The sequence below is a fragment of the Arctopsyche grandis genome, chromosome 11 (genome assembly GCF_051622035.1).
Source record: "Arctopsyche grandis isolate Sample6627 chromosome 11, ASM5162203v2, whole genome shotgun sequence".
NCBI classification, from domain to species: domain Eukaryota; kingdom Metazoa; phylum Arthropoda; class Insecta; order Trichoptera; family Hydropsychidae; genus Arctopsyche; species Arctopsyche grandis.
In genome coordinates, this window is record NC_135365.1 from 25,704,088 (window position 1) to 25,731,233 (window position 27,146).

At 34.6% G+C, this 27,146-nt stretch overlaps 1 protein-coding gene across 3 annotated transcripts in view; it reads right to left on the reverse strand.

The window, feature by feature from the left end:
• Positions 1-1,155: 1,155 nt before the first annotated feature.
• siz (Brefeldin-resistant Arf-GEF family protein schizo) overlaps positions 1,156-27,146 on the reverse strand; it is a 107,541-nt gene continuing 81,550 nt past the window's right edge. For 2 of the 3 annotated variants that reach the window (XM_077440821.1, XM_077440819.1), the window contains 18 exons: positions 15,713-16,023; positions 14,642-14,810; positions 13,730-13,810; positions 13,307-13,548; positions 13,118-13,232; positions 11,099-11,261; positions 10,908-11,013; positions 8,964-9,083; positions 8,629-8,788; positions 8,281-8,430; positions 7,068-7,475; positions 6,811-6,991; positions 6,531-6,740; positions 6,291-6,428; positions 4,633-4,759; positions 4,244-4,550; positions 3,148-3,308; positions 1,156-3,069 (listed from right to left, as the gene is read on the reverse strand). In XM_077440821.1, coding sequence (XP_077296947.1) covers positions 2,693-3,069; positions 3,148-3,308; positions 4,244-4,550; positions 4,633-4,759; positions 6,291-6,428; positions 6,531-6,740; positions 6,811-6,991; positions 7,068-7,475; positions 8,281-8,430; positions 8,629-8,788; positions 8,964-9,083; positions 10,908-11,013; positions 11,099-11,261; positions 13,118-13,232; positions 13,307-13,548; positions 13,730-13,810; positions 14,642-14,810; positions 15,713-15,848 — 3,351 coding nt within the window. In that variant the 5' untranslated portion in view covers positions 15,849-16,023 and the 3' untranslated portion in view covers positions 1,156-2,692. The remainder of the gene's footprint in view (positions 3,070-3,147; positions 3,309-4,243; positions 4,551-4,632; positions 4,760-6,290; positions 6,429-6,530; positions 6,741-6,810; positions 6,992-7,067; positions 7,476-8,280; positions 8,431-8,628; positions 8,789-8,963; positions 9,084-10,907; positions 11,014-11,098; positions 11,262-13,117; positions 13,233-13,306; positions 13,549-13,729; positions 13,811-14,641; positions 14,811-15,712; positions 16,024-27,146) is intronic. The other variant, XM_077440820.1, reaches the window with a different exon arrangement.

Sequence of the window (27,146 nt, forward strand, 5' to 3'; positions counted from 1 at the left end):
TGGGATCGTGCGAATGATCAGTATTGCTTATATTCGTTTGTATCCGACCGGAGAATTCCGGCACAGCCTGCTAATAGCATTTAAATTGAAAGACAACCACGGCGTATACACGATTTGTACTATGTTTAATTTGAAATCAGCAGTGAAAAGGTTAAAGGCACGATAGAACTTGTACATACGACGATCGAGATATTGAGAAAAAACATTTTCAAGCGAGACTTTCTAAACAAAAACGAGTAAATATTATAATATACTACAGCGTAAAAGGAAAAAGAGACATTATTTTTTTGTTGTTTTGTTTTAGACACGCATACATGTTTATAATATTTATGTATATAGGTATAAATTAATAATGTTACAATTGTCAAATTAAATAATTTCAAATTAAACTAAACCTAGTATTAATGACTTGATTCTGGCGATACTTTCCACTCTCATTTTCTCACAATATACAATATATATATATATAGAATATTAATTAATAATAATATGTATTTACATATAAATAATATAAAACAATTATTGTACAAAGTGAATATTCTCAATAACAGCCTAATTTAATATTATGTTATATTAATCAAATTACTCATTTCAAATTATTACGATAAGTGTTAATAAATTATTTATTCTTTTATATATGAATTTTACAATTATTATCATTATTACATATATCCAATATAAATAAGTGTTTGCATTTTTTTTTAAATATTTTTAAAATACATTTATAATATGTTAAATATATGATATATATATATTGAAACTGGTTATAATGCGTTTATACAATTTATTACATTACGTGATTCTTCAATTCCTTACCGTTATTATTTATACACACATCAGACGCAATCGAACACTTTATACACTATAACGTATCAACAATCCGTAGACGTGAAGTTTGTGCTTCGTTTAAATGAAATGTGCACGATAGTAATGCAAAGTTTACACCGAGCATGTCGTAATGCCGAAAAAGGATCGTAAACAGGGACGGCAACGATGTCACGTAACAATATCCGACAATGTAATTTAATAATGAATCCCATCCCTGATTATTATTATAAGTAAGATATTTTATACCTCAATAATACAACTAAATATAATGACTTTCCGTCGAAACTATTTAAATATACCTTTGGCGATGATTCTTTTTATGTTTTTATATATTGTTTAACAATGTATGCTTTGATATTGTTTGCTTTTCGGCATCGGAAACGTCGTGTCTCTGTGTGTAAATCAAAATTCAAACTGTGCGGACGAAATGAGCTGAAATGCGTTTGTGCAAATCACACTTGCATACATTTATGTATGTATATAATCCACACTCGTACAAAATATCACAGTGGAACAATTTTAAAATTAAACGGGTCGGACTAAGGTTATGTATAACATTTTAAAATATAATATACATATGTATATGCTTATATTGGAATAATTTCGGACGTTCGGACTTTCTTAAAACAAACACAATGATCGTCTCTGCTGGACTCTCTACAACGGATGGTAAACTCGATTGGTCCTCGGCCGTTGCAAAACCGTTCTGTGTATCTATTTATATATTAAAGGCAAACTTTACAACTTCGATTCACGAAGCACACTTCATACAATGCAAAAATCAGTCTATTAACACTCGCATCAGAGCTATCCCTGTATCGGGACATTACATCGAGGCCAGCCCCACTCCAGGACTGTCATACGAGAGTCTAGAATCGGGCCCGGTGCTGCAAATCATCGCGACGGCCTCAATTATATCCAACTTTTAAATTTGTAATGCTGCTAAATGATATTTCTTTGATGATGATATATTACAAAGTCACTGATTTTTCAAGTGAATGAAAATAAAGCAAACGGGTTTCCGAGATTCGGACTCTTTCGCTCGGAGCAATCGTCTTATATAATATGGAAATGTAATCGAAAATTTTATTTTGATATTGAATTTAGAATATAATCGATACAACGCATATTATAAACGTCGACGTCTACACAATACAAGTTTTTATATACATGGCAATATACAGTATCAATATCGACTTAGCATTTATACAATAGCATTTTAATATTATAATATAATATTCGGCAAAATATTAAATTGTTTGTTTTTCAAAAAAAAAAATGGTAATACACTTTACAACGCGATCATATTATTAGATAATATAGAATAATACAGTACGTACAATTTGATAATTTGCTTAATAGTGACTATATCGATTTTTAATTTTTGGGTAACATTATCATCGAAGATGATCTTTTTATTATTTATTCATGCTTTAATATCACTCGAGGAATGTTTACGATATATGTATATATATGTATTTACGACACTACGTTACACATCCGTATGTCGATATTATTGTACAAAAATGAAATTAACCTCAAAGTTTTTAGGTTATGTATCCACACAAAAACATACATAGGTTATGTTGGAAAAGCTGATGCAATTGCTATTTATTATAACCTACACAAAGCCTAATCCAAGTTGAAAACATGTGATAAATCAAACGCAAACTCTAGTTAGTCTGATTTAACACACGTTTTTCTTATTTGGAAGCGGCCGATTGACCATTATATTTTGTCTTAAGATGGCGCCGCACGCAATGTAATGGCGGCACTAAAAATACGCAAAAAATCAGCTGCTTAACACAAATTGTATGCAACTTTTAAAGTAATGGCTAATCTCTATGCATGAAATTGCTATCGTTTAGACTTCCGTAGTCTTTCCGGCTTTGCCTTCTTGACCGCCCATGCTACCACCTCGTTCTCTCCGATTCCGACTGTTGGAGTTTCCACTTAACACCGCTCCCAAGAAGTTGGACGTGCTTTGAGATTTGCCTTGATTGCTCGCTGTGGAGCCTTGCCGGAATACGGCATGAGGTCCGTGCGCGGCGAATGGCACAGTCTTATGACACAGAGCGGAAGCTGGCGACGGTGCCGGTTGAGGCTGCTGCTGCTGCTGCTGTTGCTGCTGAGGAATGTGAAGCGCCCGAGTCGACGTCGAATGATGGAATGACACCGACATACCGCTGTCTAATGAACCTACTGAGCCTCGCCGTTGAAGACGCTCTTGGGCCAATGCCACTGAAGAAAATAAAAATTTAGTTAAAACAACCAAAAAATTCATACAAATAATAAATAAAGTCATTTTACTATATTTACCAGGATCATTGATATCAACGAGAGAGTTGCTTAGAACATTCCGTTTTATTACGACTCCTCCGGAAGTGTGCAAATGGTGGTTTTGATACGGTTGATACGGCGCACCATTTCCATTACCATTTCCCGCTGGTCCTTGTCCCATCTCACCGCTTATCATTTGTCTGGAAAAATAATAGCACAAATATGAAAGATTTTCAACATAAATCATATACCTATATAATATAATATATATAAAAACGGACGTGATGTATGTATATATGTGGGTATGTGGCAGACGCGTTGACCATTATGGAGATTTCAAAAAAACAAATTTTAAAATGCGTGGAGTATATGTTGTGCCTAGTGATATTTAATAAAATAAATACTCGCGAACGAGGCGCACAACCAATCAGCGTGAAGTGGTCCACGTGGATTAAAACGTTTGACCAATTAGGGCAACGACAATACATTCTGACCAATGGGTGCATTTTAAGCATCCGCTATAGCTGCTGACATGTGCTCCTGATATTGAGCACCTGACATGGAATGGGTGACGTCAGCGTCAGATGAGCTGCGCAGGAGCATACACACATTCATTAATCATTTCGAACGGGTTGGATAGGCGAGCGTGTTCAACATTTTACTATTAACCTTTCCTCCCCTGTGATATGTATTTACTACAACTCGACTCTAATAATGGGAATATCGATATGAAATGTAATAGATACGAGGTTCAGAATTTTTGTATTCCTCCGTAATATAATTACGAATTACGTCAATGTATGTGTACAAAATACATATCATCGGAGCGCGCGGATGTTTTTGGCACCGTAAGGGAAAGGTTAATACCTTACATTATATTTATATATAGTATGTAACTTTATTTCAATTCGTGTAATTCCTTTCCGAAATCAACGGGCACAACACTAGTTATACATAATCAACGAAAAGTAATTGAGAAATTAATATGTGCAAGCGAAAAAACCACTTACTGATTGAGTCAAGTTTGATCAACACGTTTTTAAACACATTTAGTATATAGTATAAATTATCTTAAAATGTAAAATATTAGAGTAACATTGAAACGAAAAATCGATCATCTAATGCAAATAAATACCCATGCATTTGTTGGTGATGCAGTTGATCCGGTCCGAGCTGCTGATTCTCCAACTCGACATCGGCCACCCCACTATCGCGGTTCTCAACGACCGGCCGATGCGATGGCTGCGACGAAGATCTGCCTTTGCCTTGGGCCCGACCCACGAGCTCAGCCTCTATTCTTATGGCCTCCATTTCGTCCATCTCGGCAGCGCTTTCTCGCAAATCTTCTGCGAATTTGGCTCGGTCGTGCTCGTTACGAGCGTTGAAAGCTACCAACGAACGACCGTCGACACGTCTCGTCAGTCTTATACCGAACGGATAATCTGCAAACGAATTGAATCAATTTTAATATACATACATTGAAAATATATACTATATAGAAAGAAGAACAGGAACGACACTTACGAAGAACTGAAAAGAGGGTAACGTTCATGCCGCTCAGTGGAAACGATTGTCTAAATGTATACGTAACAGACGATTTCTTCTTACTAAATATTTTGGTAACTACTAACAGATCATTGAAGAGGAACACCTGAAATATGAATAATCATTATAATTTATTTGATTTATATATACATATGTATCTAATATATAATTTCGAAAGAGACTTTGTAACTATTTATGTACATATGTAAGGTTTGTTGGAAACATCGAAAACAAATCAAAGTTTCTATAACGACGATATTGATATCGTTGAATATTATTATTTTTCAATTAAAATAAATTTAATAAAAAAACAAATTAATGTTTACTATTAGATTGTTTTGCCATGTTTAAGCTGTTTATATTAAAAATACCGAGCGAAGCCGGGTAAAATATTAAAATATTAAAGAAAAATTATGATAAGATTATAAAACAAAAGAGTACATAAAAAAATAAAATAAAAAATAAGACGTATATAAAATGCTATAAAAAAAATAAGATTTTAATATAAAATGCTGGCATCTGGTATGTTACTTTCAAATGCCACAGGAAAATATTATAACGTGGGAACATAAGAGAGAGTATCCACTGTCTAAGAGCATTCGTGGGTGAAAAATAGAGACCCCGGATTAGGCTAAAGGGACTCAGTAAATGCCCGAACATTGAATACGCTGGAGTTCTCACAGACCTGGGCGAGTGCGTGCGTAAACAATAGACTCATTAATGGATCGGGGAAGCTGTGCTGTGCAACTTGTCCATTATAAGAAGGTACACACGGTAGATCAGATTATTCCGGAGTGAGCGGTGGTTCCGTGTGAACCTCTCGAATCGTTGACCAAATGCTGTGAAGCGACTTTAGCCTTTCATTTGGATCCTGGACCCACCCCTACGCAACAATATAAAGCAATCTAAAACGAATGAAATGCACATTAACGCATCTCGCATATATTCGTTATAGTGACCAAGTACTATATTTTTTATTTATCATTTCATGTTTTTGAATTTTTTTGTGAAATAACATTTTTACTTTATCTGTGTATGTAGTAACAATAGATGAAGTTATGTGATCATGAGAAAATTCAAACTCGACATTTTGACTGATTCGAACTCGGAATCGATCACTGATCACTTTTACATGATCTAGTTTTTTTTCTTATTACAAATAAAATGTTGGTAAATGTGACATTTTTAATTAACAGAAATATATGTATTTAATGCGCAATTTCTTTTATTCTAATGCGCAAATGATTCGTTCTGAGGAGCAAAGTTATTTTTTTTAATGCGCTGTTAAATAGTACGTACGCCACCTTGAGTGCATTTGAGGGGAACAATGGAGACCCTTGGTTAAGCCGAGTAGCATCTCCGCTATTTCCCAGAATCCGGACGAGCGTGAGCTGAAGACCGTGAGACGGTACGTGACTAAACAATAGGTAAACAAACGTGTCGAGGAAGATGCATTGGCGACCTGCCCTTTATAAGCTGGTACTTAGGCCATATCAGATCATTCTGGACGGAACACTGGCTATGCGTGAATCTTCTTAATCACCCAATAAATGCTGTGAAGCGACTTTGGCCTTTCGTTTAGATCCTTTACCCACCCTTACGCAACAGTATCATAATATAATGTAACGTATAATAACCTCTCTTTGGTGAACTCCCGGCCTCTCCTTTTTATGAATATCAGGTATTTCGTAGAGTCGACAGTAACATACGAGTCTCCTATGTGGCAACGCTAGTTGTGGTTTCTTTCCGACTATGGTAGCTTGTACTTTGAGAACCTTTAAAATTAATAAAACATTACTCGTGTGGATCCTTATCTCAGAACTACAGCTGAAATGATCAATGTCATTCTATAATATTGAATGAATTTGACTTTGTACCTGAGTTACATGGTCACTAGCTGGTTTGAATTCGTTCGCCTTTACTCTGTCATATATTCCAACCAGCATATCCCTTTCGATATCACCGCAATCGTCGATTCCTCGCAGATTCTTTATAAAATCTTCCAGAGACATCCGAGATTCTGGCTTCAAATTCGGCGTGTGCAGATCCGTATTCAACATTATAATTGCAAAAGCTAAAACAAATATCTAAAAACAAAAGCACCGCATTAGTCATCGGTAAACTTTAAAACCGTAAAACTGCAAACAAAACACTTACGGTATCATGTGTGCGCAACCGCTGAACCAAATCAGGATTGCACAAACAGTATCTCCGACTGAAGACCTCAACCAGTCTTTCGATCTTCTGAGCTTCACCGGGCATACGGAAGTAAGCTTGAAATTTCCTAAGGGCCACGTCCACTTGCATCCCAGACAAGTCCAATTCACTTACAAAACACCTGCAAATATAAAATAGATCCAATCAATACAATGCGATGCTTAACTACGATAAAACCTAACGATCGGGATGCTTACTCTAGCACGGCCATGTTGAACGGGCCTTGAAGGTTGCCGAGATACTCTCCGATCATTTGTTTGGAAAGGCCTTTGCGTGTGATGAGGAATCTTGCCACGCCTCTTGGTGAATTTTCCAAGAATCCACGTCTTATTAGGTAGCCTACGCCTCGTTCTGGCTTTTTGTTGAATAGATTCAGTCCCACGCGGTATTGTCTCTTCCGGACCGTCTCTGAAACCTTCAGCGTCATGGCGTCGTTTATGACGTGGTGAGGAGAGTTGGTATCGGACGCTCCGTTACCACCGGGGAAGCAGTTCGGCGGTGAGGATCTCGGAGGCGGACGAGGTACGGCTGAGCCCGCGTCTTGTGGGGTGTAATAGTCACGGGTCATACTGCTAGAAGCTTGGCGCTTCCATCCACCGTACCTACTGAATTTTATACCGTATAATAAAACTAATTACATTAGATATTTTATTTTATAAGCTGTATATGTATATTTCATTTTACAAATATACATATACCAGGAACTGATAAACCCAATGCGCTTTGTCAAACCCATTATAAACAATTATATGTATGTATATACAGTATCATAGAGACATCTATGGACAAATTCAATAGTACTAATACATATTTCGAGAAATACATACATTTTACAGAGTGGGTAGCATATTTATATCATAATCGACAAATTGAAACTTGAATTTGCGAGAGGCAGGATAGTTTGCCAATTTTGATGGAACCATTTCAATAATAAAATCGGATAAATTGGCAAACTCTGATAAAAAACGATCGACCTGGAGTCACATATATCCAAGATCAGACCAGCAGCACCTTGTATATGTTAACCAGCAGTATAGATCAGTGGTTAACATGTAATGCTTTCAACCAAGTGATTACGGGTTCAATCCCTGCTCGGTGCTGCTGGCCAGACCTTGGATATGTGCTCCAGGTCGATCATTTCCTATCAGAGTTTGCCAATTTATCTGATTTTCATTGAACTGTACTAAAAAATTGGCAACCTTGTCCTATTTCTCGCAAATTTCTAGTTCTCAACATCTCGAATTAGCTGATTTATAAAAATGCAAAAATGGTATGTCAAATTTATCCTATGATTCTCTGTAAAATTACTTTATAAATTGTTTATCGACGTTTATAAGTGGCCAGGAAGGCGCATTGGAGTTTACCTGTTAGGTCTTCCTGTAGGTCTTTCTATACAATAAAAATATGTACCTGTCTGGAGCGAGGTCGAAGTTATGTTGAGCCGTCACTGGAATCGTTCTTTGATGATCGACGGAACTGGAATCCGACCCGGAACTTTGCACTGAACTCATTGAACCGTGTTGGTTTGCAGCAGTTAGACCTTGTCCGACAGGTTGACCGCTGAAAATTATATAATAGTACTTTTAGTATCTGCCAGAACATTATATGAAGCACATATGGAACAGAACAATAACAAGCTTGATTCTATAGTTTAAAAAATATAACAAACTTAAACTCAAATCAAAATCTGACAGTTTGGTTCATATGATTAGTCCTACTGTTCAATATCAAGTAGCAACTATGTACTATTCCAATTACCTGATTGTTATACTGCTGGTGCGTTTTGGCACTTCCGGAGGAACCCTCCTAGAGAAACTTTGGTTATGCTGTTGTATGGCATTTAAGTGTTGTTGGTGTCGCAAGCTTGGCGAACTTAAAGGCTTTCCACCTGTCGATAGCATATTTCCATATATGGGACCTGTTCAAAGCGAAAAATACTTTAAAAATAATAATATCACAGCGTGTCAATTTTACGACAAAATAAAGTAATCGAAGAGATATGTATATGGATAGATTTATTAATATAATATGTATATATGTACATCGAGTGCATACGTTTTAAAACGACATGTGCACTTTAGATATCGTCTCACCTCTATCGATACAGTATGCTGAAATGCTACCGTTAGGGGAAATGTTATTATAACAGCTATCCACAGAGTTGTTTTGGGACCACATCAATAAGCTTGGATTAGGACTGGATGTTGCCGAACCTAGGGATTTGAGGGAAAATAATAACAAAAGAAAGAAAAAAAAATAATAATATATAATACACAGATTCGTCGATTCAAAACAAGCCTTTCTTCCATCTATTCTGTCAAATACCCAGTATTTATAAAGTGAAGCAATTTTCTATATATTTTTTTTAAATCATTATTTCACATTTATTAACAAAACAAATGAGATTATGAAAGGGCACAATTTAACTGTACATTGAGGAAAATACTTTGTATCTTAAAAGAAATGTTTGTGCATTAAAAATATGCATTATTTTCGGTGCATTAAACAATCTCGTATTGTGCATCGAATAAAATATTTTGGGATTATAAAGTGACCATCAAAAATTAAACGATCATTCGAAAAAAGAGATTTTAGCATCAGAATAGATACAAAAAACGTAAAGGATGTTTGTAAAAAGTGGCAACGTTGCAGTCTTCCGCTATTGATAACTGTCAACTGTCAAAAGTGTTTACGTATTATGTATGAATATAAACGATGATGTCAGGTCGTGGAGTCGAAGCCGAAGTCGTAGGTGACGAAGAGTAAAAAAGGAAGAAATCCAGTAGAGAGAAGCGTTGGTCGTTGTCGGTTCGTATTTTGGTAGTCGCGACGTTGCCGATACAGTTCTCAGTCATTTTAATGCACATTTCATCCGTTTTTAAAGTAGTAAATATTTTTTTCAATGATCAAAGTAAAGTTTTTTAATGCAATCTTTATCCGTCATTTAGAAATGAACACATTTTTTTTGTAATGTACACAATTTTTTTTAAATGCACATTTATTTTATAAAATGGACGTTTAAATTGTTCCTTTAGCATAATATGCTTTCGAACATAGTGGTCACGGGTTCAAGTCCCACTGGTTGCTGCTGGCCAGACCTTGGTTTGTGACTCCAGGTCGATCGTTTCATATCAGAGTTTGCCAATTTATCTGATTTTCATTGAAACGGTTCCAACAAATTGGCAATCTTTATCCATTTCTCGCAATTATGGAGTTTTCAACATCTCGAATTTCACAGATTCTTATAAAAATGCTGCAAATTTATAAATAAAATGTCTCAAAAATTTAGAGTTTAACAGCATCTTGAAATTTGACGATTTATATAAAAAAAAATGCTCAGAAAATGCAAGTTTATCAAAAATTTGTCCGTAGATGTCTCTATGATGCTTTGTTAAAAAATATTCTATAAATTGTATATCGATGTTTGTATTTGGCCAGGAAGGCGCTTTGGCGTTTACCTGTTAGGCCTTTCTGGTATATATATTATTAAATATGTTGTATTGATTTCTGCCTTTTAACTCAATCACACAGAGCTGTATTAAAAAATTAATTTAAATACATCACTTTATAAACACTGTATACGATTCATCAGCATATGTTCAAAAAGCAATGAAAAATGAAATTATTTACATACACATTAAATAGAAAATAAAATAAGTATAAAAAATAAAATTTAAGCATGATTTGCGAGTATTCAAAAAGTATGAATATTACATGTAAACACAGAGTGATAGTATCGGAATGTATAACTATTCAATAATAGAACAAAAACAAACATTGAATAAATTCGCTTTATTAAAATTGAAGACTTTGAAAATGAATCACATATTTAATATTTGTTTAGGATCCAAAACCGAACAATAACGACTCCGTATTAAAGTCAACATTCAATCTGTAATATTTGCGGGTACACGGCATTTTCAAAACTAAGGGAAAAGGGGATGAATTAAGCGTACATGATCTGAAGCATACGATTGAATTCACACACTATACATATGTATATACATATATTATTTACAATATCGTCGTTTGTTAACCTGAATTGTTCAAGTGGTGGTGATGATGGTGAGTCAGCATCGGGTCGTTCTGTAAAGACGACGTCGAAATGCTCGTTACCGATCCGCTGACGGAACAATTGCAAACCTAAAACGCACAATGGATACGATTATGACACATCGATACGAACAATCGAGTATGATTTTGATGCGAATATGATTTGTTTTAATACCCCGCTGTCTCCGTCGCTCCTGTTTGATGTAGTCTGAGAGGTTTCTTTGGAGCCGTTGGTGACACCTGTCGTCAGGCCCATCATATTGAGCTGGTGGGCCGACTGTTGGACTCTTGCTGCCATTACTTCTATATCGTTTTGACTAGGAGATTGCATCCGTGACCTATAAATGTATACAGTTCAGAATTGTATCTTTAAGTAGAGTAAAACCTCAATTATCCGGATCACTTGGTCTATGCATTACTTGCCTACATATATGTAATACAACCGATGAAATAGAAACATTCAAACGCTTCAACAACTATTACTAACAAACGAAAATAATGAAACAGTTCTCTGCCACCAAAATTAAATGAATTTAAAACAGGTGCGATTTAACTGTACATAGAAAGAAATACTTTGTATCTTAAAAAAAATGTTTGTGCATTAAACAGTCTTGTATTGTGCATCGAATAAAATATTTTGGCATTATAAATTGACCATTAAAAAATATGAAACGATCATTCGAAAAAATAGATTTTAGCATTAGAATTGATAAAAATGTGGCAACGTTGCAGTCTTCCGCTATTGACAACTGTCAACTGTCAAAAGTGTTCACTTTTGTTTACGTATTACGTATGAATATAAATGATGATGTCAGATCGTAGAGTCGAGACCAAAGTCATATGTAGGTGTCGAAGAGTAAAAAAGAAGGAATTCAGTAGAGAGAAGCGTCGGTCGTTGTCGGTTCGTATTTTGGTATTCGCGACGTTTCCGATACAGTTCATCTGTCTTTTTAATGCACATTTAATCCGCTTTTTAAGTTGCAAATATTTTTTTCAATGATCAAAGCAAAGTTTCTAATGCAATCTGTATCCGTCATTTAGATCAAATGCACACATTTTTTTGTAACGAACAGAAACTTTTTTTAATGTACAACAATTTTTGAAATTGTTGCTATATGACAGCACATTGTTGAAATTCTTTAGATGTGTCAACTTTGAAACAATCATGGAAAAGTTCCAGTAATGCAGCAGAAAGCAAATTGGAATATATCACAAAATTAGTAGCACAAATTTCAATGTACAAAGAATGCCAAAATGAGTGGTTAAATTGCGATGTGACCGATTCTGGATTCCAAATTTTGAATGACGAGTCAGTGATTATGGAAATCAAGATCAAGGAGACGAAGAGGAGATTCTTCAGAGGTAGAATATTGGTTCTGCACATTCTTAAGCTTTTGAATGCTTAGATGTCGCCATGAAGTGGTTGAGAGCCAAAAATAATGTATCTCAAGGTAACTTGACTACCTTCATTTTTTTTATTTAACATTCATACATCATATGTGCCATGTCAGGAATTATCCCAAGGCGACACACATGGTTAGATTAATTTATGCACATAAGTACTAACAATTTTTCAAACACAACAGTCCATAGAATACAATAGAGACATCTATGGACAATCAACAAATTTTTGATACAAGGAAAATTTGCGAGAAGTACATTATGTAGGTAGCTTTTTATAAGATTCAACAAATTCGAGATGCGAAAAGCTTAGGGAGGATACCGATTTATAGAACCCATCTCAACAATTAAGCTAGAAAAATCGGAAAATTCTAACACGAGACGGTTGATCTGTGTTTACATAACTACAAGACCTCGCCAGCAGCGTATTTAGCCGTGACTTGAACCCACGACCTCTCTACTGGTATGAAATAGCTACACAAGTGTACTACGCTGTGGCTAATTAGTCAGGATAATTGAGGTTCTACTGTATTTGAACTCTATTTAAACTATGCATTAGAGTAATTAGCCTGTAATAAACAAACAAATTATATACATTACAGACTATGTATGTAAGTTCAAACTAAATTTACAAATGTATGACGGAATTCATACGAGTTGCAATGATTGGAGTCATTGATTCTCATTGCTCAATTTGATATCAAATTCTATTTCTTTTGATACATAGCGATTTGAAATGTATCAGTCGACTGTGTGTAATATTAAATTTCACAAAAAAAAAAAAAATACTAACATTAGATTTAAATCCAAGTCATGCCGTTCTCGGAGAGACATTGAACGCATCGGTCGCGAGAGGCAAAGCTTATTTTCTGAAATGCTACACTTTGTAGAATTGCTGTAAATATCATCTGAAAAAAAAGCAGCATATTATAGACAACTGAAATGTACTTTATATATGAAAATAAACAGTGAAATATCATACTTTGAGGATCCACACCGATTGTTGTGACACCGTTGGCCGTAGTAACAACGGTAGTGGTGGCTTTAGCCGATATTCTTTTTTCGGCTTTGGCCATGGCGGTGATAGCCGAGAATTTCTTCAGCAATGTATATCTTCTGAAGGCTCGTTGAATGGTATAAGCCGCAGTCCGCGCTCGAAGTCCGCCATATTTCCGTTCCAAAATTTCAATTTGTTTGTCTAGCAAGTCTTGAGACATTTCATATCTACATACGAAAACAAAGCGTCACGATAAAAATTACAGAATAATAATTGCATGTATACAGCAGCGATCGATTTTTACACAAAAATAGTATATTATAATAATTATTAGCGAAATAGTAACGATAATATAATTAAATAATATAGATAAGTGCAAATAAAAATATTTCTAATAAAGCAACGCACCCTCCGACCATTCTATTCCTCTTCTGAACTACGGAAGATTCCTTCACTCCATTTTGTACTGTTGAATTGTCAGTACTACATCTAAATATAATAAATAACATCGTTTAATGTTAATTAATATTTCAACATTGTATGTATGTACAATATTATTATGAACGATGATACGATGATGATATATGATTTTATACGAGAAAAAATGTAGTATACTTATAAAACAATGCACAAATCTACTGGAAATTTTCAAAAGGGGTTGAAAATCATGCATTTTGAAATGTAGTTTTTATATAATTGTATAATAAGAGAAGCCAGAATGGTCGTAATAAGGTATAAAAGTATAGAGTAATATAAAATAATAATATAAACACCAAATACGGTAAATCAAGTATAATACATTTATGCATGTAGACGGCGAGACACGTATACGTGATCTAATAGATTTATAAATATTTAAATGATTGTTTGGTTATGATTGAGATAGTCGATAAATTGAATGTGAGATATAATTGATAACTTGTGATAGTGATAAATCGAATCAGCGGTTCCCATGCTGTGTTATAATAATATAAAAATGAGTAAAACAGCAATAGCTTATATACGGTCAGTAAAAAATTACACTTTAAGTAGTAGCCAGTCGAAAACAAGCGGGACGGCCGATCTTATAAATACCGACGGCTTCAAAACATACCGATAAATGTCAATTATGATTTGCATACACCGCAGTTCGGGAAACACCAGATTCAATCAACACAAACAAAACGTAATACTCGACTGATACAAACAAAATACCAAAATTGTAACAATAAGCATGCAAATTTTTATCAATATAATATAAATAATATAAAAATCAAAAACACATTATTCGACGGTACAGTGAGGTATGACCTGAATACGAATAGCACAAATTAAAAATACCTATTGTGGATTACGAGCCCTGTGGGCATACCGAAGCCCTCGGGAGGTGCCATGTATATCTGGGAATTGGGATCGCCCGAGTTTGTACCGGTGCTCGTCACACCGCCTCCGACCAGACCACTGCTGGTGTTCGAAGTCGACGAACACGACGAGTTCGAATGATTGAGACCTGAAAACAAACGTCAATACAAATTAACACAATGATAATACATCTAGTCAGGTGGAAACGATCAGACTCAGATAAATGTTGTCATAATAGAAGTGGTTTTAGGCGATATATTGTTGGCAAGTGACGATTGTCCACAGACATTCCTAAATAATTTTAGCCTAAGTCGCATTTGATGCTTGGCGCTCTACGTACATATGTCCGATAAAAACTTCTGTTTGTTTATATTACTCGCAAGACGAGCAAGTGCATCGTTAAAAATTGCACAATGCATTCAAAAACACACAATAAACAACATGGGATACATTTTTATAAGTAAATTGATCAGTTAAGTAACACATTATTCAATTAACATCGTAGTTTGACAGTTTTTAAAAGTGTCATGGCGATCGCTCGCATTCTACATAAAACTTCAGGGGTGGCACCAGAGAAATGTAAAAATTATTTTTAAATAAATGTAAAAACATTTCTATCGGTGGCGCCGAATACTCAATTATATTAATAACCTATGATTTAAGTTTAATTAATATAAACATCGTTAATTTTATATTATACATATTTTTGTTGAAACTATACATTACATGTAGTTAATTTAAGAGTTTCCAAGGGCAGACAAAGACAAAAAGGTGGATAAAAATAATCCGCCAACTGAGAAAAGAAACGGATTGGCCCAACACCGCCATATACTCAGATTGTAAATAAATCTATATCAAAATAAAACCTTAATTTCTTTAGTGAATATGTGATGACCTTGATTATATTCCGTGCGTTGTAGCGTAGTTATGGAGACGTACCGCGTATTATTGACACAATTTATTTATTCGTAAAGGCACTTCTATTATTATAATATTTCTAAGATCAGACTAGTTAAATATCTTGATGGATTCGACTGTGATTGGTGTTACCGGTGGTGAGGTGAGCGTGTCCTCCGCAAGATATGACCGAGGCATGGTTGCTGACATATCGGTTGCCCTCGATGTAGCTCTGCTGGTCGTAGTCTCTCTCTTCGGGTAGCATGTGGTGAGACTGGTCCATCGACATACCACCGTGGTGGTTGTGCGAGTGGGACTGCAGCGAGGGATGGTGGTGGCCGTGGTAGCCCCCGCGATGGTCGTGGCTGTTGGCGTGGTGCAGCAGCCCGCTGTAGAACCCTTCCGGAGGGTTGAGAGCATGTGATGTGTGAGCTCCGGCTTCGTCATCTACCTTTTGGTTGAAACTGGAAACCAAAACATACACATCATCAGTCAAAAGTATAGGAATATGTAAAATATAGTTACAGTTGCCAAGTGTCATGGACAAAAAAAGAGAACATTTATTCCAATTTTCTTTTTAATAAGTCATTTAAGGTACCAAAAATACCATTATTTTACAAGGTAATCGTAAAATTCCACCAGTACACGAAAGATTACATATATAAGGCTAAGAATCATAATGTATAAAAATGTCTATACCCTTCAGGTATAAACACAGATTACCCAAACACAATCTGCTTTAGATCGTCGACTTTAGAGAGTCTTTAATTAATATTATGTATTAGATATATTATGAGCATTTATAAGAATTGTAAATAGGTTTTTGAGCTCTTTTTCCTATTATGCTGTACATTAACATTAGAATAATATAATACTATGATTACTAACCAAATTAAATTAAAATTGTAAAATAGAAAATGATCAGTAGATCAGTAGCTATTAAAATAGATATAAGATGTATTGTGAACATAATTTAGTAATAATAAAAAAACATTTAAAAATCAAAAATAATGTATAAATATATTTTTATGTGGTATCAAAATTATTTTTAAAATAAAATTTACGTAAAAGTCCACTTTCATAATAACCGGAACATATGTACATATGTAGTTAGGAACATGAAAAGTGGGCTTAAAAATTAATTGTTGAATTCAATCATCTTCATTCTCACTCTCAATTTCATCATCTCTGTTGCTATATTTATCTACAATGCTAATTTGGTGCAAAAGTTTCTTATTATCTTTTATTTCTTTATGAAATTCTAAATATGAAATATTTTTGTAATTATATACTAGGCTTAAAATATCCCAGACAGTGGAAATTTTCAACTTATTTCTTTCTTTAGTACACTGTCCGATGATCATGAATAATATTCTTTCAACATTGGCATTTTGACCAGGTATTTCAAAAGCCTCTCCAGTCACGTCATATCTTGTGAGAGAGAATATAGTACGCACTGTGTGAAATTATTGTGAAAATTTGAAAATTGGACAATATGGGTATAATAATATAAAAAAAGTTTTTTAAAAACATATGTACCTCTTCTATAATTTGTATACTAAATTATTGTTGTGAATAAAAACACCAAAATTTTTTCTTACTATGTTTAAAACTAATAAACATCTATGTTTAAAACTAATAAACAAACGTCAACGGTAAACGTCACCAATGGTAAACGGTAAACGTCATAAATGATTTTAAATTATTTTATTTAAAACTTAATATTAAATTTTAATAAAGATCTAGAAATTTAACTAAAACATTGTGTATATATATACACAAATATTGATATTTGAAGAATATTTGAATATAAAATTAGATTAATAAATAAATAAAAAATTAATTTAAAAATAAATTGTAATATCTAGAAATTTAACTAAAACATTGTGTGTATATATATACAAATATTACAATTTATTTTTAAATTAATTTTTTTTTTATTTATTAATCTAATTTTATATTCAAATATTCTTCAAATATCAATATTTGTGTGTATATATACACAATGTTTTAGTTAAATTTCGACAATATGGGTATAATAATATAAAAAAAGTTTTTTAAAAACATATGTACCTCTTCTATAATTTGTATACTAAATTATTATTGTGAATAAAAACACCAAAATTTTTTCTTACTATGTTTAAAACTAATAAACATCTATGTTTAAAACTAATAAACATCTATGTTTAAAACTAATAAACAAACGTCAACGGTAAACGTCACCGATTATCTCGTCGGGCAGATTTGAAAAGCTTCTTAAACGATATTTTATCTCTATCGTAATGGCGGAGGATCCATTTACTTATATTGATGACCAAAATGAGCAATTTGGCAAAGTATGAAAACGATCGGATAAGAGGCAAACTTTTTCCTGAATTGTAATCGTAAGTGAAACGTAAAGGAGGTATGTAATAAAAAAAAGAAAACATGTTCTCTTAAAAAGAGACCTGTTGGCAACCCTAGCTTAAGGTCATTCATATTCGAATGCAATTCAACTAGTAAATTATATCTCTACAAGCGCAAGTACACTTTAAACAATGTGCGCCAGTTGCAATATAACAGTTGAGTTTGACAGCTCTGATCTTTTTACGAATGCTTTAGAATTCAATAATGCGTTAATGTTTGCTAGGTATTACGAATAAAGGTAATGTGTTCAAAACATATTATAATATAAACATTTTAACATTCATTATATAACCTACTAGTTATTTTACCCGGCTTCGCTCAGTATTTGTAATAAAAAGGCGTAAACATGGCGAATCTGGTAAAAGTCGGAATTCTCGACAGGGGCGGAGACCGCTAGGTCGGAAAAGATCCAACTCAATTTTAATAATTGCATCTGTGCACAACGAAAGGTTACCGGTCATCTGATGTGCAATCTATCATTCGAGAAGACGAGAATTGCATTTAAAGCAGCCGTCCGTTAATCTGCCGTTCAATTTGTCTGGCGATTTTAGAGCGAATGCACCGCATCCTCCCTTCCTACCTAGCGGTTTCCGTCCTGTCGAGAATTCCGACTTTTACCGCGAATCTAATAGTAAATATTCATTTGTTTTTTTATTAAATTTATTTGAATTGAAAAAAATATAATACACAACCAATTGAATTGTCGTCATTGAAACTTTGTTTTGTTAACGAAGTTACCAACCAAAAATACTTACATACATACTGTTGCGTACGCCGCGGATTAAGCGAATAGAATTCCAGAGACTGTGTGACCGTTCAAGGATTATCTGTAACGGATATCTGTTAACGGATTAACTAAGTGCATACCGTGCGACTGGTATAAGTGGTTTCAAGGATTAGCGACAGGCTAAGTGGAGATAAGCTAAACAATGATTGCACTTCTCATACCGTGGGAATACATATCCGAATACGTGACTATACAGTAGGTAAACAGATTAGACGTCATGAGAGATCTACCCCTTATAAGGCGGTACGTAGGCGATATCAGGTCATTCTGGACTGAGCACTGGCAGTGCGTGTATCTCCTTAGACATCAATAAATGCTGTGAAACGACTGTTGGCCTTTTACTTGGATCCTCCACCCACCCTAATGCCCTTTCCTTTTTAGCTCACAAAGGAAGCAACGGTAAGCGAATAAGAGCTTATTTCACTATTTGACACATACAAAATCGAAAACTTTAAAACTTTAGTGTATAAATACTAAAGTAGTAGCTATTTTACCGTAAATGTGCTACATGTCGCATCAAACCCATTGAAATCAGTCGGTTTCATATAAGACATGTCAAGTAGTCGGGGATTTATTGCTCTTGACATATTTCTTGTGAACATACAAATGACTAGTTATAAAAAACAGAACATATGTATAATAGTTCTATATATAATGCACATCTGTGTTGTCACTACATACTTGGTTGCTATACATTGTATATATTACTCGTGTTTGTGTTGAACTAGATTATGATTACCTTTGCAGAATTACATATGAGCAAAATTGCAAAATAGTCTTAGTTTAGGTAGCATATGGTTTTGATATATTCATTCAATTGCTTTCTTATTACCAGAGATCTTTTTACTTTATCTATGTAGGTAGTAATAATATATGAAGTTTTGGTATCATGCGAAAATTCGAACTTGAGATTTTGACTGATTTGAACTAGGAATCGATCACTGGTCATGTTTTCATGATCTAGAAAAAATGTGTGTGTCTGTACAGGTATTTTGGGGATTTTCTGAACACCGTTAGTCCTATCGAACTGAAACTTAGTATCGGTTACTGAAATTCTTATCGATACGTTGTAATTTTTTTTTCAAATTATTAAGTTGACCGGTAATGGTAACTCCCCTTATATGTAGGTGTCCTCTTTTTTTTAAGTTTTGAATTCAATTATCTCCCAAACCGCTAATCAAATCGGACTGAATTTTTTTTACATGTAATATAAATTACAAATTTTATACCCCTATATTTTTTAAATATTTTTTCCTAAACCGGAAGTGGTACTTTTACTCTAGAGAATCGATGTTTTTTATGTTTTACTCAGAAACTCTTTGGTTTATTGAACTGAAATTTCATATCTAGAAGTTTAAGCTTAATACCAAGTTATGTATAAAATTTGGTACGCATCCGTCAATCAGAAGTGGCAGTTTACTCTTATTCGATTTTTCTTTCACTATTTTTTTCGACCCCTTAAACATGTGTACAGTTCACGAAAAAAATCAAGTATAATTATTATATTAATATGATGAAGATAAAAAAAACATCAATAAATTTAATAAACCGGAAGTGGAATTTTTCCTCTTAGAAAGGTCAAAAATGTTGTGAACACGACTGTTTCCATACCCCTAAACGTATTAAGCTGAAAATTTATATTTCTATTATTTATGTACTAACTTAGCTTTGAAAAGGTTTTAGTCAGAATTCGTAAACCGGAAGTGGTAATTTATTTTTAAAACAATATTTGATTATTTTATTTCGACCTTTTAAATTATTTTAATCTTCTTGATATTTATTTTGTATATTCATAGTGATTTTAAGTAATAAAAAATTTTTTGAACAAAATCCGACAACCGGAAGTGTCTTGTGAAAGTTTCCCTACATTTGCGCTCAATTTGTATCGAAAATGCTCTCATAGCCTGTCTGTGTGAATGTGACCTTCTTATATTCCTCAAATACATAGATAAAGTCATGAGTTCGTCACATCCGAATTTTTTTTTGCCCTCCTGCTTTGTACTACAATAGTAATTCAAAATAGTGGACCATTTTTTGTGGGCAAAATCAACTTGTCCGCCGATCTCTGCTTATTATAGTCTGCAACTTGTAACGATTCTCGGTAGGGCATATTCTGTTTAGACAGAAACACACCCAAATGAGCTTTTGATCCAAGATTCCGAATGTTTTTACTTTTACAAGTAATTCAACGAGTGAGTGAACCCATTTACATCGCCCAGCGAGAGATACGAAAGTAAACAAATGCCCGTCCTAAATTTAAAGCACAAGTATTTACACAGCATCTCCGCCTGGGACATTTGTGATTTTTGTGCGCAACAACGGAGACCAACGCAACGTTCAGGAGTAAAAATATGGAAACCTTTCATTTTAACTACGGCAAAAAATCAAGCAAAACAAATTAAGAGCACGGAAGACCAATTTGAACGCACAGTACATAGTCTCTAATTGGAGATTATCGGCGTAGAAAGTTTGGATGTTTGAAATCGGCAAATAGCAGATGTACAGTGAAAAGCGTAGTATGTGGAGCACATGCGAACAATTTCGAGACAAAATTAAGTTCTTCCGAGAGGATGAGAGTTCATCTTCGATCGATTTCGACTGTTTGAGCTACCTAAAGCAGGGGTCCTAGACCTTTTGTATAATCTACGGACATCTACAGGAGTACAGACCTGGAAGAAATGTATGAAAAGCAATAGATGAAGTTTATTCAATTGATATACGTAGGAGTGGAGGAGAAGCTTTCATCTAAAAGTCATAATTTTCAAGGATAGCTAGTTTCTCTGTATTGGATGTCGATTATAATCTACATCTGCAAAACTACTAAAACTATTGAACAGATTCTTAGGAGAGACATTGACCGTCGGTTAAGGACGCCTGTCCTAAAAGATGCACCCAGCTGCACTGCTCGGTCAGAGGAGAGAGGTGGGGAGGTCATAAAAGGAACTAAGTACCAAAGGAAAATAAAACAAAATGAGAAAGCAGTCCGTAGCAGGGGCATATGTTTCCAGAGAGACGTTTGGATATGTGAGAATCGTTTTCAATTAGAGGCGACGATTGAAAGTTGTGCTCGGAGGGGAAGTAGTAGATGTTCGAAAGATATCTAAACCCAACTGAATACCCACAGTGTGAACTACAGTTCAGACAGCAAGAATGCTTGTTCAGAAGCAAAAAGAACTAAAAACGGTATCGTGTTAGCACATCGCGGCCTGAACTACAATTGCATAAATTGGAGCAGCTTCCAGAACATTCCGGAACTATGTATAGGTATCCAGAAGATGCTTATTGCTTTTATATGAAGACTTTAGTACTACATAAGTAATGCTTTCTATCGGAAAAAAGGTTGTTGACTTCTGAGCATGTGCGTGATGTTGCTGACAGATGTCTGTCTTGCACTTTCAAGGTCAGAACTTGGTGGTCAAAAAAGTGCTATTGTCATATTCGTACTGTGCTAAGCGGTACCTGCATTGAGAGCACAAAATCGACGATAATACTTAATATATTTACATCATTCAATATCATGATTTTGATTTTGTTTGATTTTGAAAAAAAGTACAGCGAAAGTTGCCGCGAGCAAAGAGTTAAGGCACATATACTAACACTGAATCGAACGACACGGGCGCGTTCCTGGCCTCCTGTGGTGAATAATCCGCAGGGTTTTTTTTCGACAAGTTTCTCCTACATTTCTTCAAATATCGATATCGATCACTGTCAAACCGCGGTGTGAACTAGTGGTTGGCATATTATGCGTGTCACGGGTTCGATTCCCACTAGTTCGAGTCCCGCTGCTGGCCAGACCTTGGTTTGTGACTCGAGGTCGATCATTTCTTATCAGAGTTTACCAATTTTTCTGATTTCCATTGAAACGGTTCCTATAAAATTGGCATCCCTCTTGCTAATCTCAAATTATTCAGCGTATTTAGGTTCACCAGTTTGATTATAGAATGCTACAAAAATTTCTCCATAGATGGCACTGTGGATGTTTGTATGAATTCGCATTGTATAAAATGCTCATATATTGTATTGATTGATTGACTGTATTTATCTGTTTGAAGTGCACTCGTCGCTTTGTGTTCGTGTTTTTATTTTATTTTATTTTACATAGATATATACCAGGAAGGCCTAACAGGTAAGCCCCAATGCGCCTTCCTAGACAATTAATTACAAGCAAGCAATTAATTAATTCATTAAATAATCCGTAGATATATCTATTTATGTATTTAAACTTGTACACATTTTTTTAGATATTGTACATAAATTTAGCCAGCAGCATAGCTCGGTCGTAAAGCTTCTGCCTAACACCGAGAGGCTCCGGGTTCGATCCCATGAGCTGACCTCGATTGAAAATATGAAAGAGTATATCTGTAGTGCTGCTGGTCAGACCTGGATATTTGTGACTCCAGGTCGATCGTTTCCTATCAGAGTTTGGGAATTTTCTCTGATTTCATTGTTGAAACGGTTTCCGATTAAAAATTGGCTAAAAACCTTCCTACCTAATATGTCACCACTATTTGAGTATGATTAATGTACAATAAAATTTATGTACAATTCATAGATGTCTCGTAATTCAGCGACTTGTATATTAAAAAATGCTGTATTGTTTGTAATTGGGCAGGAAGGCGCATCAGGGTTTACCTGTAAGGCCTTCCTGGTATAAAATGTAATAAAAAAAATCAAATTCAGATTTTTTCGACAAAGCAGGTCGGATGGTTATTGACAATTTGATGGAGGAACCGTTTCAACAATGAAATCAGATAAATTGGTAAATTCTGATAGGAAACGATCGACTTGGAGTCACAAATATCCAAGTCTGACCAGCAGCATTAAAGATTAGCACGGGATCGAACCCGGTAGCTTCTCGTTGCTAAACATAAACGCAATGTTCTATGAAATAAAAATATAAAAATAAAGGGATTTGTGCCTGGGTGTTATTGCATAGATTATGCGTGCTAGCGTTTTTTTACATGTGAAAAATTGTATTACAAAAAAAGGTGTCTGTGCCCTTAGGGTGACCTTTTATGGCAGTTTTTATTCCAATTTTGGTCTACCGGGCAACGCCGGGCATACAAGATTTTTAATCTAAGCGTTTTCACACAAACTAGTGACACTTTGAGAGTCCACGGTGTCCCCCAAGAGCAGTAGAACAGTTGGCACGGATCCAAATCGCCGATTGCCTTTAGGGGGGGGGTCGACAAAATTAACTACAGATATCGAACAAAGAACCTCATATTCTCAACCTCACGTTCCAGTTTTCCAACATTGGAAGCTGGAACACGCTGGACAAACGGACCAGACGTAAAAGCGGTCGCACACACGTCGATTAAATTTCCAATGAGCACATGTACTAACTAAAAGTGGTTACATATTCATATACGGTCATAAACTTATAATTTGTTTTAATATGTATGTATGTGGTAATAATATTTTCCTCGTAAATAATGTTTATGATTGCCCTAATGGCGTATGAGTGATATTAGCGTGCGAATTTTGTATGTGTAATTATTTTTCTCGTATTTTTTGTATTGTATTGTATTTTTCGCTACGTCAAAGTCAGCGTTTTTTTTGTTTAATATATATTTTTTTGGACAGCTAAAAATAATAAGGTAGTTAAATTAATGAAAAATATAATGTACGATATTGTTTCGTGGGTTTTCCGAATTAATTTCGTTATAATATGTGGGTTTGAGCTGTGGATGACAAATTAGCAATTTGAATAATTGGGTCGGAGAGACCTGAAGGTAGTTGATTGGTGTGTGTATAAAATAAATAAATGTGAAGGCGTGGAAAATTGTCGAAAAGATTTGTTTTAACGTGATTTATGTTTGTATACCGGGTAAAAGTTGCCTGATTGAAGTACGCGGTCTCCAATTTTGGTTAACGTTTGAAAAGGTTGAGTAAAAATATTGTTCAATGTTGATTCTAAAGGCGGAAACACACGGAGAGGCACGCGGCACGTGTCTTTTTAGTTGATCTGTGTACGTAGTAACATTAGATGAAGTTTTGTGATCATGCGAGAATTTTGACTGATTCGAACTCGGCGTCGATCACTGATCACGTTTTCATGATCTAGAAAGAAATGTGTGTGTGTGTGTGTGTTAGTATATGTGTCTGTTCATTTTGGGTATTTTTTGAACACCATTCGTCCTATTGAACTGAAACTAGGTATCGGTTACTGAAATTCTTAACGATACGACGTAAATTTTTTTCAAAATTTTAAGTTGACCGGCAAAGGTTATATGAAGAGGTATACCCTTATATGTAGAGGTCGGAATCTGAAGGGGCCGGAAACGTGCCGCCTATTGTTCAATTGTTGTAAAAGCTTTGTAAAAAAGGTTCGGCAAACCTTTAACAATGCATTTACAATCTTTGAACAATAAACAGCCCCTTCAGATTCCGGGCTCTACTCATATGTGTCCTACCCAAATATCTACCCAAACCGCTCAATGAACCAGACTGAAATTTTTATACATGTAATAGAAATTATAAATTTCATTTGCTAATATTTTTACCTCAACTGGAATATGTTTACTCTAGAGAATCGAGGTTTTTTATGTTTTTCTCAGGAACCTTTATTGGTTTATTGAACTGAAATTTCATATCTAGAAGTTTAAGCTTAATACCAAGTTACATATAAAATTTGGTGAGCACGCATCAACCGGAAGTGGCAGTTTACTCTTGCTCTGATGTTTATTCTTGTTGATTTTTTGACCACTATTATTTTCGACCCTCTAAAAGTGTGTGCTCTTCACCAGAAAATTCAAGTATAATACTTGTATCAATGTGATAAGAAATCATTGAATTTGATCAACCGAAAGTGGGATTTTTTCCTCATAGGAGAGTCAAAAAGGTTTCTGAGATAAAAATAAAAAACCTCGATTCTCTAGAGTAAAATTACTACTTCCGGTTGAGGTAAAAATATTATTGTATAAAATTTATAATTTCCATTACACTAACCAAATTCAGTCTGATTCCTTGGGCGGTTTGGGAGATAATTGAGTCCAAAAACTTAAAAAAGGACACCTATGTATAAGAGGAGCACCAGTTCCGGTCAACTTAAAAATTTGAAAAAAAAAGTACGTCGTATCCATAAGCATTTCAGTAACCGATACTTAAAGTTTCAGTTCGATAGGACCAACGGTTTTTCTAGATCATGAAAAAGTGATCGGTGATCGATTCCGAGTTCGAAATCACAAAACTTCATCTACTGTTACTACGTACAGTACATGCACACATATACATATGTATAAAGTAAAAAGTGATGCATACCCCTGGCTCTATTTATTGACAGCGATAAAAAATATACGAAAACGAGCATGTTTTTTTTTAATAAAAATAAAGAATGTTTGCACAAATTTTCTGCTTTTTGACAAAAAAAAGCAATATACGGCATTCAAACATTCGATAATAAAAATTCTAGGAAATCGTTCCAAGATAAACAAGCAAGGGTACTTCGAACCAAGCAATAAATTTTTATTTGTTAACATTATGTAACGATTATATATATTTTTGGGAGGGGATAATTTATTCGAAACAAATGTATGATACAAAATGCGCTATGTTCGAGTTTCATGGTATTTTTAGAAATTCAATAGAAAGCAGGTATAAAAATTGTAGCCAATTCAAACAAACCCTATATAACTACCGCCGAGGATTTCGAGTTTTGTAAAGGTGTGTTTAGACTGTCTAATATATCTTGCAACAATATAAAATAAACAAAAGAAGTCTATTAATGAATATATTTTTCCAAAACTAGTTCCATCTTCTTCACGGTTGTTAAAATGTAATTGCTCACAATCTAAATGCCAAGCCACAATCTAAAATACTCAGCAGTTAGCGATTTCCATCGGGAAATTCTGCAATGGTTATAAATTCAGAAATTCCGGTGTAAACCAGTCTTTATAAACGTTAACAAATGAATGACACGGTTTATACGACCCATGTTCAATGCTTACTGGAAAGGCTTAGCGAGTAGTAATCTTGTTTAATTTGTACATGCTCAAAATACAACGCCTATCGGCGTTGGTCAGCATTCAAAGGGTTAAATAATATCATAATAACACACAATTTACACCGCTTACTTTCACTTTCGACAATCCGTTGACAGATCATCAACTCAAGCACGCATTTACGCGCATTCGGTGACTTTGGCCCGCGGCTATATTCCGTTTAACACACTACCAGCCGGACGTAGTAATAATAAAAAAAAAAAACCAAAACATCTAAAAATCCATCGCATCGACAGAATTTAATTAATTTATGCAAATCGTACTGAGTATAGATGTTTTAACAGGGGACTCGATTTCGTTATAAGGTGAACCGGTGATGACTTAACAGTTGTATGCATGCAGATATATTAAACGAGCCATTACCGTAAGCGGTAAATTCACCTGCGTGACC